This window comes from Megascapheus bottae, chromosome 15 (assembly GCF_031878675.1).
Source record: "Megascapheus bottae isolate mThoBot1 chromosome 15, mThoBot2.hap1, whole genome shotgun sequence".
Taxonomy (NCBI): domain Eukaryota; kingdom Metazoa; phylum Chordata; class Mammalia; order Rodentia; family Geomyidae; genus Megascapheus; species Megascapheus bottae.
This window is the reverse complement of record NC_143523.1, coordinates 21,780,279-21,797,934: the sequence shown is the minus strand read 5'-3', so window position 1 is coordinate 21,797,934 and position 17,656 is coordinate 21,780,279. Positions and strand designations below refer to the sequence as shown.

The 17,656-nt window shown below is 40.5% G+C and overlaps 1 protein-coding gene across 10 annotated transcripts in view; it reads left to right on the top strand.

Annotated features, from left to right (window-relative positions):
* Btrc (beta-transducin repeat containing E3 ubiquitin protein ligase) overlaps positions 1-17,656 on the top strand; it is a 152,324-nt gene that overhangs the window by 40,008 nt on the left and 94,660 nt on the right. For 6 of the 10 annotated variants that reach the window (XM_090346044.1, XM_090346053.1, XM_090346049.1 and 3 more), the window contains one exon: positions 448-555. The exons of the other annotated variants lie outside the window; for them this stretch is intronic. In XM_090346044.1, the coding sequence (XP_090202170.1) occupies positions 448-555 (108 nt within the window). The remainder of the gene's footprint in view (positions 1-447; positions 556-17,656) is intronic. 10 annotated transcript variants of the gene reach the window in all.

Sequence of the window (17,656 nt, the reverse complement as noted above, 5' to 3'; positions counted from 1 at the left end):
CAACTTTCTTGTGGTGTTTTGTTTTCTAATTTACCATTCATAACATTGTAATACTATCAGAAAGTATTCCACGTTCTGCTTAGTATTTCACCTGTGGTAAATCTGTAGGAGATGAGTCAAGATACACAAAGGAAAAGAATTGATCCATTGGGTAAGGAACTAGATTTCCTTCACATGCATACATAGAAGATTGGGGCATTTTTTTTCTTTTGTAGAATATTTAGAGTTTTTGATGAATTTTTTTCTCCTTCCTTTTTGGCCACTAGTGCTCCTTTTGAGCTTCTCTCTGGTATTAGAATCAATAAGTAATATGTTTCTTGAAAATGTTTTTGTCATAAAGGTTAGCTGCAACTGAAATACTGCATTCAGCCAAAACCTTGAAAATTCTTGAACTCTGTGCCATCCTGTCTCATACTGTCCCATCTCATAGTTGTCCTCTCTCTGCAGTGCTCTATGCCCAGGTCTCTGTGGCTGGGCTGCTCCAGCCTGGCGGACAGCATGCCTTCGCTGCGATGCCTGTATAACCCAGGGACTGGCGCACTCACAGCTTTCCAGGTACTTTCTCTGTCTATGTGGGTTTTGTGCCTATGTGGGTTTGCATGCGTGTTTGTGTATCTTGTTCATTGATATTTCTCCTTCTTTCCTATGTTTTATTTATATTCACCCTTTTCCTTCATATTGCCTGCATTTCACATCATTCAACACTCTTTTAAAGTAGATCTAGATTGATTCATTCTTTAAAAAAAAAAATAGGACACATTAGTTATATAGAGGGAGATTTTATAGTGACATTTCCATACATGTCTCTAGTACATTCTAATCAATCTCATTCCCTCTTTATCACTGGCCCTTCACCCGATTCACTCTTTTGTTTTTGTCCATCATGGGGCTTGAACTCTGGGCCTGGGCACTGTCCCTGTGCTCTTCAACTCAAGGCTACTGGCCCTACCCCTGGGCCTGGGTATTATCCTTGAGCTCTTTAGCTCAAGGCTAATGTCCTACCCCTTGAGCCATAGCCATTTCCTGTTTTCTAGTAGTAAATTGGAGATGAGTCTTATGGTCTTTAGTGCCTGGGTTGGCTTTGAACCGCAATCCTCAGATCTCAGCCTCCAGAGTAGTTAGGATTACAGATGTGAGCAACCTGGCCTGATTAACTCTCTTATGACATTTTTATCATGATTGGTTTGCCATAAAGGGCATAGATAGCATAATATGATTGTTGTTTTTCATATTTAGTAAAAGTATTATAGTACCTTTTGAAGTAAACATCTCATTAAATACCAATTCAAAATTATTATTTTCTTTGGACTTCATAAAGCTAATTAATGTAATTATTTGCAATCAGTGGCATGAACATCTCATGTTTTTCTTCTGAATAGTAAAAAGTAGTCCTTTCTCCCTCTCTCCCTCTCCCTCTCTCTTTTTGTGTGTGTGGGGGTCATGGGGCTTGAATCTGGGCCTGAGCGTTGTCCCTGAGCTCTTCAGCTCAAGGCTACAGACCTACCCCTGAGCCACAGCCCCACTTCCCATTTTCTAGTGATTAATTGGAAATAAGAGTCTCGGGTTCTTTAGTGCACAGGCTGGCCTTGAATCTCAATTCTCAAATCTCAGTGTACTGAGTAGCTAGGATTACAGGCATGAACTACCAAGTCCGGCTTTTTATATTTATTTTTATTTTTTTGTCTGTCATGGGGCTTGAACTCTGGGCCTGGGAGCTGTCCCTGAGCTCTTCAGCTCAAGGCTGTTGCCCTACCACTTGAGCCATAGCACCACTTCTGGTTTTCTAGTGGTTAATTGGAGATGAGAGTCTCAGGGACTTTAGTGCCCAGGCTGGCTTTGAACCGTGATCCTTATATCTCAGCCTCCTGAGTAGCTAGGATTACAGATGTAAGTCACCGCACCAGACTTTAATAAAGTTTTTCTTTGTTTTTGTTTTTTTCTGGTCCTGGGATTTCAACTCTCCCTGAGCTCTTCAAAATTAGTCCTCTTAGGAGTATCTCTTGGTTATTGCAATACAGAGTACATGCATGTAAAATATATGCTTATAAGAATTATGTTTTATTTATATTTTGATTAGTATTTCTAGTTTCAAGGTGAAGAGTTCTTTAAGATCTTCGGGTAGAATATTCAGCTTGAGACAGTCCATTTGGTCTTATATAGCTTGACAGATTCTAACTCTCCTCAATCTTCCTTAAAGCCCTGGTTGTCAGTTCAGTGAGAAAGCTTTTTAGGAACCAAAAGGAACAAAGTGGGAAATTATAGAGGTGCTAATTGTTTATAGATTAGGGCATATTATATATGTGGTTTTAGTGTTAGTTATGTACCTCAGGTATTTGGAACTTGTGTTTAACATTTTATAGCATGTATTTTCTGCTTGCTATTTTTTTTCTTTTTTCTTTTTTCTTTTGTGTTGGTCCTGAGGCTGAAACCACAGCCAGAATAATCCTTATAACAACCCTGTGAACTAGAGACCATTTACTAGAGACGAGAAACTGAATCTCAAAGAGGCTGTGACTTTTCCCAAGTCTACATAGTTGGCAAGTGGCTCAGCTGATCTCCCTAACTGCATGCCCTTAATCTCTATGACACAAAGCAAGTAACTATTTTCTATTTGCTTATATTAATAATAATCTTCAACATTATTTGAACATTTAACCACATGCCACGCTCGGTGGTAAGCAGTTTACATACAGTTGGTAGGTAATATTATTAAGACCTTTCAGTGGACAATGACACTGAGGGATAGAAAAGTTAATGTTATTGTCCACAGCCCTCTAATTGGTGTGTGTGTGTGTGGGGGGGTGTATGTCTGCCTGTGTGTGTGCCTGCCTGCCTGCCTGCCTGCCTGTATGTATGTCAATGTGTGTCTGTATCTGCATCTGTGCCTGTGCCTGGCCTAGAGCTTGAACTCTCAGGGCTTGGGTGCAGTTCCTGAGCTTAAAGTTTAAGGTCATCACTCTAGCATTTGAGCCACATTTCTACTTCTGAGTTTTTGCTGGCTAACTGGAGATTAGAGTTCCATGGTCTTTTGCTGCCTGAACTGGCTTTAAACATTGATCCTCAGATCACAGCCTCCTGAGTAGCGAGGATTACAGGACACAAAGCCACCTGCCAGGAGGATTGTTTGCTTATTTTTAACTTCATGTAGTCTATTAGAAGAAATTAAAAGGTAACCTTTAAGTATCAGAATGCTTATGGCTCAGTCTTGACTCAATAATGAACTAAAGTGTTGATTGTTAGTCTTAATAATACTATTTTAGTAATGATTTTCCACTTTCTTTTCAAAGTTCGGTACTAACTTTTCCTTGCTTATACTCTGAGATGCAATGTAGTAAAGTATGATGACTCTAAAAGTAGTTAAATCAAAGGGGTTTTTTTTAGTTTTTTTTTTTTTTTTTCCAGTCCTGGGCTTGAGCTCAGGGCCTGAGCACTGTCCTTGGATTTTCTCAAGGCTAGAGCTCTACCACTTGAGCCTCAGCACCACTTCTGGCTTTTTTCTATGTATGTGGTACCGAGGAATTGAACCCGGGTCTTCATGCATGCTAGGCAAGCACTTTAACCACTAGGCCAAACTCTCGGCCCCTGTTTGTTTTGTTTTTGTTTTTGTTTTTGTTTTTTGTCAGGGCTTGACTTCTGGGCCTGGACACTGTCCCTAAGCTCTTCAGCTCAAGGCTTGTGCTCTACTACTTGAGCCACAGTGCTACTTCGGTTTTCTGGTGGTTGGAGATGGATTTTTGTGTTTGGCCTGGCTTTGAACCGCAGTCCTCAGGTCTCTGTCTCCTAAGTAGCTAGGATTATAGGCATGAGCCACTGGCAACCGGCTTTGTAAGTATGATCTTGAACAAATTGTCCTGCTCTAATTCTTATTTTCCACATCTGTAAATGGAGGGCATAGTAAGGCATGTGGTAATGGTCAGTGCTTTTGTTATCACCATAAATGTTACTGATACTGTTGTTATTCATTGTTATCCCAATAATGACATAGATGTATTGTTTAGTTTTGACCAATGCAATAAATTCCATATACATTAATTTACTCAGTTGATGCCGAGATGTACTCTGTCATTCTCATATATTGTCACTTGTGTTTATACATCTGAAGCATTTAATTTTTTTTCTCAGTGGAGGACTCCCTGGAACTACGTATCTACAGAGTCCAGTGCCCTACTGTATAATGCAGTATTACAGGTGTATACCAACTAGTGCTAGATAAACTCCTAGGTGGTTTTTTTTGCCAGTCCTGGGCTTGAACTCAGGGCCTGAACACTGTCCTTGGGCTCTATCATTTGATCCACAGTACCACTTCTGGCTTTTTCTATGTATGTGGTACCAAGTAATGGAACCCGGGTCTTCGTGCGTGCATGCTAGGCAGGCACTCTATCTCTAGGCCAAAATCCTGGCCCTATTATCGCTTTTGTTTTGTTTTAACCATTTAAAGGTTGTTTTATCTTTAGTCCATTTGTAGTCTGAGTAAATACCCCCCCCACACACTTTTTTTTTGTGTGCCAGTCCTGGCACTTAAAATCAGGGCCTGGGCTCAGTCCCTGAGCTTAAAGGTCAAGGCTAGCACTCTGTCACTTGAGCCACAGCTCTACTTCTGCCTTTTTGCTGGTTAATAGGGGATAAGTGTCTCAATGGACTTCCCTGGCTTTGAACCATGATCCTCAGATCTTAGCCTCCTGATTAGTTAGATTATACAAGTGAACCACTGGTGCCCCTCCAAAAGTTTTTTTTTTAAGACTACACCCTCCTTGGACACTACTGGCAAGTATAAGGTCTCTCACAGCCATTCTCAAGTTACATGTTAGGAAGAATTTAAAGAACTCACTGAAAGCCATGATTTATTATAGAGAAAGAATTCTAGTTTAAATTAGCCAAAAGAAGAGACATGTAGGTCAGAATCTGGGAAGGATGAAAATATAGTGATCTCTGCCATCTTGTCCCCACAGTTATGGATAGAATTCTGCCTTTTAATCATAGGACAGTAATCTATAAGACTGTTGCCAATTATAAAGCTTATCTAGGCCCGTGGTGTAAATCACACACATAAATGCCTTTAAATCTTTATTTTGTCTTCCTCTTGGAACTGGCTAAACATAGTTTAAAGCTGTTAATCTGTATTATATTTGTCCAGTAGTTGATATCCCCATGTAAACAAGGGTACTTTTGCAAGAAGCTCTTGGGACCATGAGTCCTCCTTCCAGTAGCCAAAGGGCAAATTTCTCCTTAGATAAATTAAATTCTTCACTACATAAAAGTCACAACTCCTTGAGTTTTATATACAACTGAAGAACTCACTCTCCTCCACTCCCATCCCATCCTGGGACTTGAACTCTGGGCCTGAATGCTGTCCCTGGGCTTCTTTTGCTCAAGGCTAGCATTCTGTTACTTGGTCCACTGTGCCACTTCTGGCCTATTCTGTGATTAAGTGGAGATAAGAATGTCACAGACTTTTCTGCTCAGGCTTGCTTTGAACCATGATCCTCACATCTCAGTCTTTCAAGTAGCTAGAATTACAGTTAGAGCTACCAGGGCCAAATTTTTTGTTCATCAATTCCTAGCGCTTGAACTCAGGACCTGGGCTCTATCATTGATTAGCATTCTATCACTTGAGCCACAGTGTCACTTTCAGCTTTTTCTGCTTATATGACACTGAGGAATTTAACCCAAGGATTTATGCATGCTGGGAAAGCACTCTGCCACTAAGCCACATTCCCAGCCCTATCAACTGAATTTTCATTTAATATATATGTACATGACATTCTTCCATTAAAATAGCGAGACAGCTATCTGATACTTGGTCCTGTTTCATCAATTTTGACTGTGTTCATCCTCTTGAAAATTTTTTTCTTTTTGCTAAACAGGATACAATGTTTACATTGTAAACAGTTCTATGCATTACAATAACATTTTAAAATCTGTTATTGAAAAATGTTTTTCCAGTAAAAAAAAAGCTTTTTGAAATTTTAATATGTTGTTTGTAATTGTTTGCCTTGAAGATAGGACTATGTTTTATTCATTTCTCATATCCAGTGTTTATATAATAGTATTTTATATTTCTGGTGAGTTAATGAATGGACACTTAACATAATTTGAAGAAAACTATCCAATAGCATATAAGGGATGGGAAGAGAGAATCCATTGACTTGTTCCTGGTACTTGATAGAAGCTGTATTCAGAAAGAAAGAAATGATAAACCACATATGTACATAGGGGGAAAAAACTCCACATTACTGTCTGACTTATGATCAGTCTTCGAATTTTGTATATTTGATTTTCATACCACCCACACTATGAAGATCTCTGAGTTGGATTCTATATGTTGAATTTGGACTCTTGTTGATGAATAAATGCACATTTCATGTCACTAAATAATGGTTCTTCCAGCCAGCTAATGGGTTCAATGATGTCAACGTCTTTATTTTATCTTCACAGCAGTTTATGCTTGGCAATTATTTGACTTTTTTTTTTTTTGCATTTTACCTTTTTTCTTTAAATATGAATAGTTACTGAGAAAATTAAAATGCTGATAGTGATAATCAGTCTAGAAAAGTATGTAAATTATTATATACACTAGTGAACCTTTTGCCTTGATCAGCCCTATATTAAAAGCACATGTAAGCCGGACTCTGTGGCTCACGCCTGTAATTCTAGCAACTCAGGAGACTGAAATCTGAGGATCAAGGTTCAAAGCCCACCCAGGCACAAAAAGGACCTGAGACTCTTCAATTAACCTCTTTAGTAAATAGGAAGTGGAACCTAGCTCAAGGGTAGGGCAGTAGCCTTGAGCTGCAGAGCTCAGGGACACTGCCCGGACCAGGGGTAGGGCTGTAGCCTTGAGCTGAAGAGCTCAGAGGCAGTGCCCAGGCCAAGTTCAAGCCTTATGACCCACAGTATTGGAAATCAAGTCTTAAAAATAAAATATAATTTTGAACTTAAGCTTTAGTGCTTCTTCTAAGTATTTTCAGTACACATAATAGTGATAACCTGAATTTACTACATGTCACCTTAACTTGGAAATAGTCCAATTTGGAGAAGTAGCATTTTAGACTGATTGGTATTCCTAGATATCTGCTCAGTTATTTATTTATTATTATTATTATTATTATTATTATTATTACTATTATTAGCTAGTCCTGGGCTTGAGTTCAGTGCTTAGGCTTTCGCGAGGGTAGAACTCTACCACTTGAGCCACAACACCACTTCTGGCATTTTTCTTGTGTACACGGTACCGAGAAATTGAACCCAGGTGGATCTTAGTGCATGCTAGGTAAGCACTCTACCATTAGGCCAAACTCCTGGCTCCTCCTCTCAGTTATTTTAATACGCAATTAAGTTTGGTAACATTGTCTTCTTCCTGTGAATTTTAACATGTCTGTGATGCAAGTAATGTTTATTTACAAGCTAATATATAATGATAAATTATAAATATGTACTACCATCTGGCCCAGTCTGTTGAGAACTTTAAGATGATGAAATTAGGCTAAGGGTTTGTATGTCATAGAAACATATTAATTTAAGAAATAAAACATTATGTCTATAGAGTCATAGGTTTTTATGTCTATGTAGTTATGTGTATATTTCCATTACCATGTCCATAGCTTTGGGTATGCAGTTATTGAGTCCTCGCTCTTGTACTCTTTGGATTTAATATTGAATAGCCACATATTAAGGATGCCATGTGCCTTTTGTTCCTTAGGTCTTGACTTGTCTCACTCAACATGATTCGCTCTAGATTCATCCAATTCCCTGTGAATGACATTATTTTATCTTGTCTGGTGGCTATGTAGAATTCCATTGTGTATATATACCACATTTTCTGTATCCATTTATCTGCAGTAGGGCATCTGGATTGTTTCCATTGCCTGGCTATTGTGAATAGTGCAGAGAGACTTTAGTTAATTTTTTTTTTTTTTTTTGCCAATCCTGGGCTTGAGCTCGGGCCTGAGCACTGTCCGTGGACTTTCTCAAGGCTAGAGCTCTACCACTTGAGCCTCAGCACCACTTCCAGCTTTTTTCTATGTAGGTGGTACCGAGGAATCGAACCTGGGCCTTCGTGCATGCTAGGCAAGCACTCTACCACTAGGCCAAACTCCCAGCCCCACTTTAGTTAATTTTTTTTTTTGGGGGGGGGGTTTGAACTGACTTTATTATTCTGTAAATGTGAATTTTACAAAGCGCTTTACAATTAATGGTGACATCCTTTTGTGTGTCGTGGGACTTCCACCTTTCAAAACAGCTCTGAGCCTGCGCTCAAAGCCGGGTTTCCCTGGTCACTGCGGAGTGCTGTCTTAAGTTATTGATACAACGTCATCAGCCGTGAGCCACGGCTACCAAGTAACAGTCTTATTTCTAAGGGGTCACAGTGCAGAATGGGAGTGAGGATACAGGAAGGACAAAACAAAGGCTTCCTCCTCCTTAAAAAACAAAACAAAACAAAACAACCAAAAAGCCAGCATTGGCAGCTGAATCTAACGCAGTGGTTCTGTGAAGCCCTCCTTTACCACACAGGAAGTTTATTTTATTAACATATTTATTTTTAACAGTCGTGAGTTACAGTACTACTTTAACCCCTAGACAGATCCTCTGAAACAACCATCACCTTGTAAGTCTCTTTTCTCCAAACATCCTGTCAAAGGAATGAATGTTCTATTTGTACCCAGTGCCACCCAAATGTTCAAGTCAAAAATATTTATACATTTTATACTTAGTTCTTCTTTTTGTCTGCTAAAAATAGTATTGCAAGTTTTGGCTTCTTTTGACATAAAAACCACACTTGTGTGCAAAACTTTTACTTTACAACGGAGGCAACTATCAGAACACAAGCAGGTTGTCCAACTTGAATGTTTTAGGTTCTGCATAATATTCCTGGTCTTTTTCAAGAAAACAAGACAAAACAAACAGAAGCAAAACACCTTTGCCATTTTAGAAACTCCCTGTGCCAGGCCCTCTGGTTCCCTTGATCCCATCCCTCGGGGACGAGGAGCCAGCATGCTGGTGTCACAAGGAATGAAGCCGCCAAAGCAGCAGCGGTAATTAAAGCTGAGACCCCACAACCTCTCTGGCCCACTTAGGGACTTTAGTTAATTTTTAAGAAAGGTTTTACCTAGGACTAGTGTGTTCTTAACTATGCTTTCTGTGTAGCTGGAATCACAAACATTTACTACTGCATCCAGCTTGTTCCTTCTTGCTAATGTTTTGCCCATGGTGTCCTCTAATGATAATCCTCCCAATCTTTGCTTTCCAAGTAGCTGGGATTATAAATGTGTACTACTATCCTGTCCAGTCTGTTGAGACCTTTAGGATGATGATGAGAGCTGTGTGTGTGTGTGTGTGTGTGTGTGTGTGTGTGCGTGTGCGTGCGCGCGCGCGCATTCACGCACGTGTGTGTTTGTTGGTGCAGGGCTGTCCCTGAACTCTTGCTCAAGGCTAGCACTCTACCACTTTTGAGCCAAAGCGATACTTCCAGTTTTTAAGTGATTAATTGGAAATAGTCTCCAGGATGTGGGGCCAGAGGTGGTCTTTTGTGCCTGGATCTAGCTTTGAACTGTGATCTTCAGATTTCAGCTTCCTGAGTAGCTGGGATTACAGGCATGAGCCACTGGAGCCTGGCAGATGAGAGCCTTTTTGTACATACTCAAGGAGAGGATTATTGGCTATTGCCAGTCCTGTGGCTTGAACTCAAGACCTAAGCACTGTCCTTGGACTTTTATCAAAGCTAGAGCTCTACCACTTGAGCCTCAGCACCCACTTCCGGCTTTTTTCTATGTATGTGGTACCGAGGAATTGAACCCGGATCTTTGTGCATGCTAGGCAAGCACTCTACCACTAGGCCAAACTACCCCCCTCCTTTTTTTTTTTTTTTTTTTTTAAATTCTGGACCTGGGAGCTGTCCATGAGCTCTTAGCTCAAGGCTATCGCCCTACCGCTTGATCCATAACACCACTTCCAGTTTTCTGGTGGTTAATTGGAGATGAGTCATTCAGGGCTAACTTTGAACCAGGATACTGAGATCTCAGTCTCCTGAGTAGCTAGGATTACAGGCTGAGCTACTGGTGCCTAGCCCATAGTAGTGTTTTATTGTTTTGTCATTCTTGTATTGGACTTAGATATTTTATGTGAACTGTCAAGATGTGGAATCTTTCTAGATAGGCAACACTCAGAAAACTTTGTGCCATGTCATTTATTTAAGACTAGTAATTTAATAGTGATTTATTTAATATAACCAGTGAAACAAAAAAATCTGGTTTATTAACTTTCTTACTTTAACAGCCTCCAAAAACTTCAGTATTTCATTGTCGGGAGCTGATACACACAAGTTTTGTGTTTTCTTGAGTAGCTTTGAGCCTTTCCATAGTCTCTGTAGATGAAGTCTCTGGAGATCGTCTTTCATATTTTGAAATAGTAATTTGGAACAGGATGTAGTACATCATGATGAAATGGGAATTTGTTGTGTATCTTGTCCTATTATCTCATCTCTCTTTTAATGTTCTTAGGTTTCCTACTCAAATCCTCCGGATCTTTATTGCAAATCTAGTATGTATGGCTTCTTTTTAGAGTTTTAAGCTTGTGAAATTAACATGAAGAAAAATTCGTTTTCATACTTTAACCTTGACAAAGAAATTAGTCTTAGCCTGATTTGTTCTAATTTGTGTGTCTGTATTTTAGATGGTCACTTACAGGAAATACATTAAAGGGATAAAGTATGATCTTATGTTCTCATGTTAGACAAACATACACAACACAATTCCACATTTTTGAGTAAACAGACTTTTGCATATGAATGAAAAGTTTTGTATTTGAATGAACGCTGATGATTGGCTTTAATAAAATAGAGTTTTGCTGTTGATTATAATTTTTTCCTTGCTGTAGCCATTGTTTTGGGGGAATACCAGTTTCTTTACTGATAATAAACCAGGAGGGACATTTCTAGTATACTATTACTATATTCTATTAGTATAAAATTTCCCTTACATTTTTTTAATGGGCAGGTCATTGATTTTCTTTTTTTTTTTTTTTTTTTTGGCCCCTTTCTCTTTCTGGCCCCGCTCGCTCCGGCCCCGCTCGCTCCGGCCCGGCTAGGCCCCCCTTTCTAGCTCCGGCCCCGCTCGCTCCGGCCCCGCTCGCTCCGGCCCGGCTAGGCCCCCTTTCTAGCTCCGGCCCCGCTCGCTCCGGCCCCGCTCGCTCCGGCCCCGCTCGCTCCGGCCCGGCTAGGCCCTCTTTCTAGCTCCGGCCCCGCTCGCTCTGGCCCCGCTCACTCCGGCCCGCTCGCTCTGGCCCCGCTTGCTTCCGCCCGGCTCGCTCCAGCTTGCTCCTGGCCCCGCTCGCTCCGGCCCCTTCTCGCTCTGGCCCCGCTCGCTCCGGCCTCGCTGGCTCTGGCCCCGCTCGCTCCCGCACGCTCCGGTCCTGCTCGCTCCGGCCCCGCTCGCTCCGGCCACCACTCGGTTGGGCTCTGTTCACTTCAGCTCAGCTCGCTTCTTTCGCTCTCTGTCGCCGTCGCAGTCTTGTCTCTGCCACTTTTCCGGTTTTGGTTGTGTCTCGTCTCTGCCACTTCCGGCTTGGTTGTGTATGTGGGATACCGAGGAATCGAACCCGGGTCTTTGTGCTTGCTAGTCAAGCACTTTAACCGCTAGGCCAAACTCCCGGGCCCAGGTCATTAATTTTCTTAACCATTTCAACTATAGCATAGTACAATCCTTTGAGAGGAATTTGTAAAAATGAGGATAAAATAGGTATAAGATTCCAACAGCTTGAGAATAACAACTGTATTTGACCAAATCTCTTTTGTATTCCCTACTCCAGTTCTATTCCAGTAGTTCTGGAAATGTGCCTATGGACCATTTACAGTGAGATTATAAAACTGAATCATGATTTTGGTGAATAGAAGCCAGTGCATGTGGCTCCAGCACCCCAGCTGGCAGTAAGCTCTCCCTAGGTTTATGAATGTAGTTAGATGGCCCCCAACTGTTTACAAGACAGCAGAGGTGAGATCTTTGATTGACAAGTCAGAAATGTATTAGATCATTCTCTCTGCCAGTCTCTGGTTCATGCTGTTAAAAATGTCAGCCTCCAAGTTTGAATGGCAGCCTGAGGGCCTTAGAAGCTTTTTGTTTTCTGAGATGGAAACACAAATTGGATGTGTGCCTGAGCGCTTCATCCTGGGCTGTAATTTCATCTTTTAGCTAAGAACCACAAGGTACACGAGCAAAGCACCCTGTAAACAATAATACTGTGGAAAAAAAATAAACAAGGTCGTGTTTCTGGTACGTTGATCCGATGGTGTCCTGACCTCTATCACGTTGAACATCTCCACTCTGATTGCTGTTCCCTTTGGCATTACAATGAGAGAATGAGAGTCTGACATAGAGGAAAAGATTTAAAGTTGCAGTGTTGGTGCACATTCCTTGTATTGGCTATGAAATATTGAACTGTCAGAATGTGACACTTGGTTTTTTAAGCAACCTTTCTTGTTTGAGGTGTTTGCAGTTCATTCCTTTCTCCCCCATTTGTCTGCTTTCATTGATAGGGTTGGAAGTAGTTGCCTTAAATGCATGGAAAGGGACAATGTTAAAGAGAAGTGGTGCCAGTAGAGCTAAATAAACTTCACACTGTAGCATAGATGCAGGCTGCGTGGCATGGGTGATGGAGATTAAACTTATTATGTTTTAGGAAACTTCCAATTAGAGGAAAGAATCACCTTGGGTCCCAGTTCCCTTTTTTTGAAGCCAAGATATTGGGAAAGCTGTAGTGAATAAAGATGACAGGTTAAATAATATCATTTATTAGTTATATGGAGTAAGTTATGTGGAAGAATAATATGCTTATAATAGTGGTTTAATGGCACATGTTGTAAAAAAGTAAACCACCCTGCCAGGAGTTTGGCCTAGTGGTAGGGTGCTTGCCTAGCATGCACGAAGACCCAGGCTTGATTCCTTGGTACCACATACATACATTAAAAAAAAAAAGCCAGAAGTGGTGCTGTGGCTCAAGTTGTTGAGCGCTAGCCTTGAGAAAACCCAAGGACAGTGCTCAGGCTCTGAGCCCAAGCCCAGGCCTGGCAATACATACATACATACATACATACATACATACATACATACATACATACATACCAAAAACCAAAACACCCATAAATCTAGTTTTGGTTGGCTCACATCTATAACCCTAACTACTCAGCAGGGTCTGAGAATGGAAGTTTGAAGCCAGCTCAGGCAGACAAACGGAAGAGACTTTTATCTTCAGTTAACCAGGGAAAAGCTGGAAGTGACTCAAGTGGTAGAGCACCAGCCTTGAGCAAAAAAGCTAAGTGACAGCTAGAGGCCAGGAGTTGAAGCCACAAAACAATGAAACCTATCCATATATCTTGGCATATTTTTTCTAGGAAAGAATGAGATTTCTTTTGTTTGTTCGTTCTAAATGAGATACATTTTATTTTATTTTACTTTTATCAGTCAGGGGCTTGATCTTTGGGCCTGGGTATTGTCCCTGAGCTCTTTAGCTCAAGGCTAGCCACAGCACCGCTTCTGGTTTTCTGGTGGTTGATTGGAGATAAGAGTGCAGCTGAGATACACTTTTAAAACAAATATTTTTTAATAAAATGCATTTGTTTATCTTCAGTTTGGAAGCATAGAACTTGCAAGTGATTTTTTTCTTTTTTTTGGTCAGTCCTGGGCCTGGGTGCTGTCCCTGAGCTCTTCAGCTCAAGGCTACCACCCTACCCTTGAGTCAAGCCCCACTTCCTGTTTTCTACAAGTTAATTGAAGATAAGAGTCTCAGGTCCTTTTGTTCCCCAGGCTGGCTTTGAACCTTGATCCTCAGATCTCAGCCTCCCGAGTAGCTAGCATTATAGGTGTGAGCCACCGTGCCAGGTAATTTCTGACTTTTTTGGGGCCAGTCCTGGGACATGAACTCAGGGTCTGAGCACTGTCCTTTGGCCTTCTCAAGGCTAGAGCTCTGCCACTTGAGCCATAGCACCACTTCTAACTTTTTCTATGTATGTGGTACTGAGGAATCAAATCTGGGTCTTCCATGCATGCTAGGCAAGCACTCTACCACTAGGCCAAACTCCTAGCCCTTCTGACCTTTCTTAATTCCCACTCTGTGGTCATGCTGGAAGGAAAGGAGCTAGTATTAGGGATGGGGGGTGGGGGGAAGGAGAAAGGTCTTGATTCCTTTTTTAGAAATACAGAAATACTGACCAAAAAAAAAAAAAAGAAGAAAAGTAGTGCTTAGAAAATAAGACAAAAGGAGGTGTATTAAGAACTACTTAGTTATTTTAAGTTTTGATCTGTAGTATAAAGCGTAAATATTGAGATACATTTGCATGTAAGCTATAAGAACCCAACGTCATAGCTCCGTAGGGGAGTTTTCAAAAAATCATTCTTCTAGAAACTGACTTTTCATTGTCTCATTTCAAGAGGATGGGTGAAAACAAACCATTCTTTTCAATCTGGTAAGAATAAGAAGGGTGCAAATGTTTATCCAAGAAATGAAACTAAAAATATGTTCATTTATGGGATCTTCCAAATCTAGTAAGAGAAACTACACAATGTCTTTTTCTCTTGGTCCAGTTATTCTTAATGTAGTATATTGAAAACAAGTCACAACCTGTGGGCTTTTATACCACCAACACCCCATAATAATTAGCTTTATTATTTATATTACAGGCTTACCTCGTGTGCAAAAATCAGCCTATTTATACAGCCATAGGATTTCAGCATTGAAAGGTATATCAAAGGGCCATGTAGTCTCATATATTTTTTAAAACTTTTTTTTTTTTTTTTTTGCCAGTCCTGGAGCTTGAGCTCAGGGCCTCAGCATTGTCTTTGGGCTTTTCTCAAGGCTAAAACTCTACCACTTGAGCCACAGCACTACTTCCAGCTTTTTTCTATGTATATGGTACCGAGGAATGGAACCTGAATGCTAAGCAAGCAATCTCACTAGGCTAAACTCCCAGTCCCCACATACATTTCTTAATACAAGGATCTGTTATCAAGTATGCTTACCAGAAGACATCTAATCTGTGCTCAAGTCACCTTTATAGTGAGTTCAACTTCTTGAACTCTTGTTTTGTTGGTTTTATTAGAAACAATTCCCTTAAGAAGAATGAGCTAAGCCAGGCGTAGTGGCTCACGCCTATAATCCTAGCTACTCGGAGGCTGAGATCTGAGGATCAGCTGTTCAGAGCCAACCTGGGCACTAAAGACCTTGAGACTCTTATCTCCAGTTAATGCTAGAAAACCAGAAGTGGCACTGTGGCTCTAGGGGTTGGGTGCTAGCCTTGAGGGGAAGAGCTCAGGTACAGCACCTAAGCCTAGAGTTCAAGCCCCACAACCAACAACAACAAAAAGAATGAGCCAAAGGGGACGGGGGAAGAAGAAGGCAGTCCTGGGGCTTGAACTCAGGATGTGGGTACTATCCCTGAAGCTAGTACTCTACAACTTGAGCCACAGTGCTACTTTCCAGCCTTTTCTGTTTATGTAGTACTGAGGAATCAAACCAAAGGCTTCATGCATGCTGGGCAAGCACCTACCACTAAGCCACATTCTCAGCCTGAGCAAAACCTTTAATTTACCCACTGGTTCTACTTTGCTCTTTGTAGTAATATAATTGTTATGTTACTCATATACAGATGCTTCTTTGTAACATTGGGTTCACAGTTGGGGATTTAGCCAATTGTAGATAAAAAATGTAGTTATACTTGCAATAGACTTTTTTCTTTATTCCCTAAATAATATTGTATAACCACCATTCATATAACAATTATGTTAGATCATAAGCAATGTAGAAGTTTTAAATATATAGACGTGTGTGTGTGTGTGTGTGTGTGTGTTCAGTTGGTTTTGGTCATGGGGCATGAACTCAGGGCCTGAGCATTGTTGCTGAACTCTTTTGCTCAAGGATAATACTCTACCATTTTGAATTACAACCCCACTTCCAATTTTCTGGGGTTAATTGTGGATAAGAATCTCAAGGACTTTCCTTCCAGGATTATTAAGTGTGAGATAGGGGCATATACCCTGTCGTTTAAGACTGTATCTTACTATAGCCTAAGCTAGTGCCAATTTGAAATCCTGCTCCGACATCTGAAATGGCAGGATACATTTTGTTTTAAACACCATTTGGACAATGTAATTTAATTATTGCAGCCTAAAATTGCATGTGCTTTGATGTGGATGGCAAACCATTTCTAGGAATGTAGCCTCAGTTTGTTCCCTCGCCCTTTCTTTGGAGCCAGAAAAGCGTATGTAAGCACTTTGACAAATGACATACTGTAGTGGCATGTCTGAATGGTACAGGTATTTTAAACCTAGCTGCGTTGCTGAAGATGGTGAACATCTGCTTAGAGGTATTGTACAGCTCCGCAATGCACTAATTGAATTACTCTTTTCTGGAGTTGCCGACTGCACTAATTGAATTAGAATCTGTATGTGTGTGTGTACCCGTGTGCCTGTGTGTGTGCCTGTGTGTGTGCCTGTGTGTGTGTGTAACTGAAATAATTTTTACCTTAACGGAAAGATTAAGAGAGGCATGACTGATGGTGTGTACTGTGCTGCTATCTAATGGCAGCCTATGGAACTACTATGTGGTCTCCAGGGAGGAAAATGCAGTCATCTGATGTAGCATGACCTTAATCTAACCCCATCCAGTTTAGTTCAAAAGGTCCTAGGATATATTTTTGAAATTATAAATCGATAAAGCACGGTGATACATTTCTACATTAAAAATTAAGATTTCCTTGATTAGGCATATTTTTATTAACTAAAGATACAAATAGTGAGCTGATTTAAAATTTTCTAGCCTTTAGTGAAGAAATTAGTTCTTTTTCATTTTACCTTTCATGTAACATAAATGCAAAAAATTACTCTGTTTAGCTGTCTTAACATAATAGAATGAATGATGTCATGGTTTGTTTGCATTCCTAAATAGCACCACTTCTTTCTGGTTGACAGAAATTTTGAAATCACATCTTTGTCTAGATCACATAATGGACAGAAATAAATGCTATGAAATAAATTATTGGGTAAATTAACAAACCTTGATTAGATAAAAGTTTTATATTGATGTTTAATTAGTTTTGTTTTTTTTGGGGGGGACTGGTCCTGGGGCTTTAACTCTGGGTCTGGGTGCTATGCCTGGGCTCCTTTTGCTTATGGCTAGCACTCTGCAACTTGAGTCACAGCACCACTTCAGGCTTTGCATGTAATTAATTAGGGATAAGAGACTCACAGACTTTCCAGCCTAGGCTGGTTTCGAACCACAACCCTCAACTCTGAACCTCCTGGGTAGCTAGGATTACAGATATGAACCATTGATGCCCAGCTTAGATAAAAATTTGATTATGCAAAGTATCAATTTTAGGGGCTGGTAATGTGGCTTAGTGGTAAAGTGCTTACCTAGCATGCATGCAGTTCTGGGTTCCATTCCTCAGTAGCACATAAACAGAAAAGTCTGAAGTGGCACTGTGACTCAAGTGGTAGAACTCCAGCCTTGAGCATAGATAGAGAGGCTTAGGATCAGAGCCCAGACTCTGAATTCAAGGCCCAGGACCAGCCAAAAAAAGGTATTTTATTATTTTTTTAAGAATTTATTAACGTTGATTTTTACATCATATTTTAAATGACAAATTTAACACATACAAGTGTTCAAGGAGGGA